The following is a 4102-nucleotide window of genomic DNA, read 5'->3' as shown; positions in this document are numbered from 1 at the left end:
TAAAGGTATTGGATGTCCGGATGAATACCTACTCACCGAGCAGTGCTTTTAATGATGCAGTTTCATTAAAAAAATGATACTTTGAAAATACTAATTTCGCTTATTCGATCTCATCACTTGCCCGTTTTACCCCGAATACTGCTTCGTTTTGCCCCAACCCAGGGGCACTATGAGGAAAAAAACATTGCATGCTATTTAGGAGGATCACACTTTTACATGAAGATATATCAAACCAGCGCTTTTATAAGAGATAGACAACTGACCAGCCTTCAATATCCACGTGCTAAATACTTTCTGGACAGACTTATGAACTTTCCACATTAAAAAGCCTTTAAGGTGTCCGTCTTGCCCCGCTTTCCCCTACTCCTGAACCACGCTTGTGCAGATCTACTCACAAATGGATCTACACAACAGTGCGTTTATGTGTAGATCAACGCAGATCTGAGTCGATTTACGCAAGAGTGACATTTTCTGTAAATCCGCTTCGTAGTGGATTTAAACAGAGGAGCTGTTCTGCGTAGATGTACTCACGAGTCGAATGGAGAAATTATAGGGAGCGGAGGAAATCCTCTAGTTTGGACCCCGACCCAGTCATATGATTTTGGGCTCAGTGCTGCCATAATCACTAAGGTTGCGCACTTCATCGAAGGGAACTCGCGGAGTACTTCGATGTGGATAAGGTTTGGCTGAGGTGCCCATTGGTGCGCACATTAATAAACTCTCTGGAAGGCGATCGGGTTGCGTGTGCAGGTACGTTGCGCGATCAGGATTACACAGTAATTGGGTGGGGATCCATAGAGCCGCTTGGTTGCTGAGACTATGTCCTACCAGGTGGGTAGGATCCCCCTCAATTCTGTCATGGTCTTGAGCACATTCTTTTACTGCTGCGAGGAAGTCAGATGCAGTGCTGTAATGCTTGCTTACGTTGCTTGGATGTAACTATGTTTTTAACAGTCTCCAGGGAGCCATGTTTGACATGTGGTCATGTGGTCATACCCTTTTCAACTTTGATTTTGTTCAACTCTGTTGAACTCCCTGCACAATATGGTTCCTTGCCAGTCTGCAAAAATCCATTTGTGGCATTGGAACCTGCACAGCATTGATGCCTTGAACCTTGTGCTTGCATGTGCCTTTTTCAGGCCAGGATAGATTGCACCAATTTTTCACATTTTGTGAAACGAATCTTTGAGTAGCTGCGCCTGATAATCTTTGCAACATTACAATTCCTTGAAATGTTGATTTTCTTCATGTTAAAGTTAGTGCAGATTTTCCACCAAACTTCTAATGCTTGGATTTCTGATGTGCATGTACTGAAAATGGTACATTAATTTTGCAGCTGCACCTGACATGTTAAGTGTGCATAGCATATAATTTTGGCAGTCTGGGCTCCTTGTGCAGTGATAGAAATGGTTGGTAAAATGGCAAAAAAGAATGGTTTAGAAATCAAATATGTATCTCATCAATCACAGTGGATCAGGGGCTGCAATGAGCACATACCACATACCCTCCTTAATTCAGAAAATACCTAAGAAAGCTGTTGGGGGCAATTTACACCAGTTTAAAAGTTATACAAGTAATTAATTAAATATGCAAAAGTAAATCAGATAAGATATAAACAGAAAGTGATAATGTTAAGTTTAATGCATGTAACCAATGTAGAAAAAAACAAATGGATATAAATTCAAAATTTAGCCACTATGAGGTAGTGAGTGAGGCTACTGGCTGGTAGCTTCCCCAGTTCAGTCCTAATGAAGTGAGGTAGCTTCCCCAGTCCAGCATTTTACTATGTCAATATTTAGCATACACTCTTAATGGTCTGGAACTCTGTCAGCATGGGGTGAGTGTATATGCCTGCATGTATTTGTGCATCATAGTTATTTGTGGGTAAAAATCAGGCAGAGGAAGTTATTCACAAGCTTTATTGATGCTCTTGTACATTTGATATCCTATCATAAAGAATCTTTCAGTTGTGGTTTCAGGCACTCTCAAAATGTCATCTGGATTTTTTATGAGCATGTTGTCTGAAGTGTCCAAGGCCCTCTGATACATCTCAGCTCTGAGGAATGTTTTGTGATGAGGGTTGTGTAAAAGACCATGCAGGCAACTGACAAATATTTTGCATGAAAGCAGACAAAGATTTTGCATGGAGACTGACAAAGGTTGTGCATGGAACATAACCCTGCAGGGATTCTGAGAAATTCTGACAATGCCACTGCAATGTGATGGAATGACACGACCCTGTAGGGAAACTAAAAGACAGATCAAATGTGCCAACATATGTCTATATCTCCAAGGTTAATCCCAGGATCTAGAACTTGGGTTTTGTGATGGATGGATCCTATTGCATCTGATATGCACACTTGTGATCCATACATTCATCTGGGCTGATGTGAGATATTGTTAGGCCTCATTTTCACTCTTACCATGCCACATGTGATATTTTATGTTTCAGGTGTTCCATCAGCAGGGACGGCCATAGGTCGCGCATATAAATTTTCTTCCCATTGAAGAGAACGGCCATGGCTCTGTGTGGACCGAAGCTCTCACTATGCGGGTTGATTGTCAGTGTATGGGGCATCATCCAGCTGGTGAGTTACACTGGTGTTTTGTGGGCATGCCCTTGTCAGATTTATTCAATGATCAAGGTAAAACTTTTATTTGTCACAAATATGAAAGCACGCTCTGTACCTTCCTGTTGACTACATTTGCCTGTTTCTTAATCCACACTCCTGTTTTCAGTCCATCATGGGTGGCCTGTTCATGTGGAATAGTGTTGGCCTTATTGAAGATCTTGGTCTGGAAGAACACTATGATACTGCTGAAGAGCTGTACTCAGATGCTGACAAAGCTTACAAAAATGTGAGTATTTGGTCACAGTTACAGTTAAGTGGCTGTAGTTGCATGTAGTTAAGTGGCTGCAGCACCTCTGTTTGCACTCTTAGACAATTGAGAGCGCAGATTCAGTCCTTACCTTCATGACCATCCACCCTACCTCTGAATTGAAATGCTGAAGTCCTCAGGAAACATGCAAAGCTTAGATGATCACCAGTAATAAAGGATGGGCTATCTTATGGGATACAGTTGCATTGAAGGGTGGCAAAGAAAAAGGTGAGAAATTCACAGCAAAAAGAGGGACAGAATGCAAAGCATGAAGGGTAGCAACCAAAATAAAAAAAATGACCAGATGTTGGAATTTTACAGACATACAGGTTGACCTTATAAGGAGAAAACAAAAAAACGATTAGATGATGCATTCAGCATTTTCTATTCCATCAGTTTTCATTCCATGTTGTATCCTATTTTGGCCATCAGCCTGTCTTGGCCAGTTTCAATCCGAACCAATCCTGGACTGCCTCGGGGCGACCCGAATTGGGTCCGGTCCTAACCGACTCAAACGGGCCCAACTTGGACCAACTTGAACTGGCCCAGCCTCAACCGAACCGACTCAAACTTTGTATGCTGATGTGACCACTGTAGCCGCTGGCTTGCTGTAAGGGAGTGCGTTGTGTAGTTCGTGGGAGGACCAAAACGCCCTGGGGCCTGCTTAGCTCTTCGCTTCATTGGATGATCCGAGTCAGTGCATAATATTTTGCATCTTATATATGGGTTATTGAGTAACTGGCGTGCCACGCTGTGCCGCCCCCTTAGGGAATCTTAGCTACAGTCGTAAACCAGCTCATCATCTTGTGTAAGGGGTGATTTCGGACGGAATCGTACAGGGTCATTGCAGACGGAATCTGCACTCCCACGTATCGCGTCATGGCCCCAGTTTCCACACTCCATGTAAAATGCCATGAAACGTTGTTAAAGCCTACGTTAGCAGAATTGCTCCTCGTCTGTCCGTGAAAGATAGCTTTGACTGGACGGCTATGCTCGTGGTCATGACGCAGTGCAAGTGGCCCGAATATATATATATATATATATATATATATATATATATATATATATATATGGCGAACCTTGGAAACGGGACATTAAGTTGTAAACAGATTTTCGGCCCTCGTCCATGGTCAGGTCCGAAGTGTTAGCGGGCTGGAATCAGCGTAGGGCCCTCAATCTGACCCAATGGTGGAATGTTATGGTTCGAATAAGCAATACAACG

The 4102-nt window shown here is 42.8% G+C and overlaps 1 protein-coding gene across 1 annotated transcript in view; it reads left to right on the top strand.

Moving 5' to 3' along the window:
- The first annotated feature begins 625 nt into the window (after positions 1–625).
- The window catches only part of RNASEK (Ribonuclease kappa), a 5330-nt gene continuing 1853 nt past the window's right edge, over positions 626–4102 (top strand). The window contains exons 1-3 of the mRNA XM_037213990.1: positions 626–750; positions 2453–2588; positions 2740–2859. Coding sequence (XP_037069885.1) covers positions 2520–2588; positions 2740–2859 — 189 coding nt within the window. The 5' untranslated portion in view covers positions 626–750; positions 2453–2519. The remainder of the gene's footprint in view (positions 751–2452; positions 2589–2739; positions 2860–4102) is intronic.

The sequence above is a fragment of the Pollicipes pollicipes genome, unplaced genomic scaffold, assembly GCF_011947565.3.
Source record: "Pollicipes pollicipes isolate AB1234 unplaced genomic scaffold, Ppol_2.1 Scaffold_3447;HRSCAF=4054_pilon_pilon_pilon, whole genome shotgun sequence".
NCBI classification, from domain to species: Eukaryota; Metazoa; Arthropoda; class Thecostraca; order Pollicipedomorpha; family Pollicipedidae; genus Pollicipes; species Pollicipes pollicipes.
The sequence above is the reverse complement of the archived record's forward strand: the minus strand, read 5'-3'. Positions and strand labels throughout refer to the sequence as shown.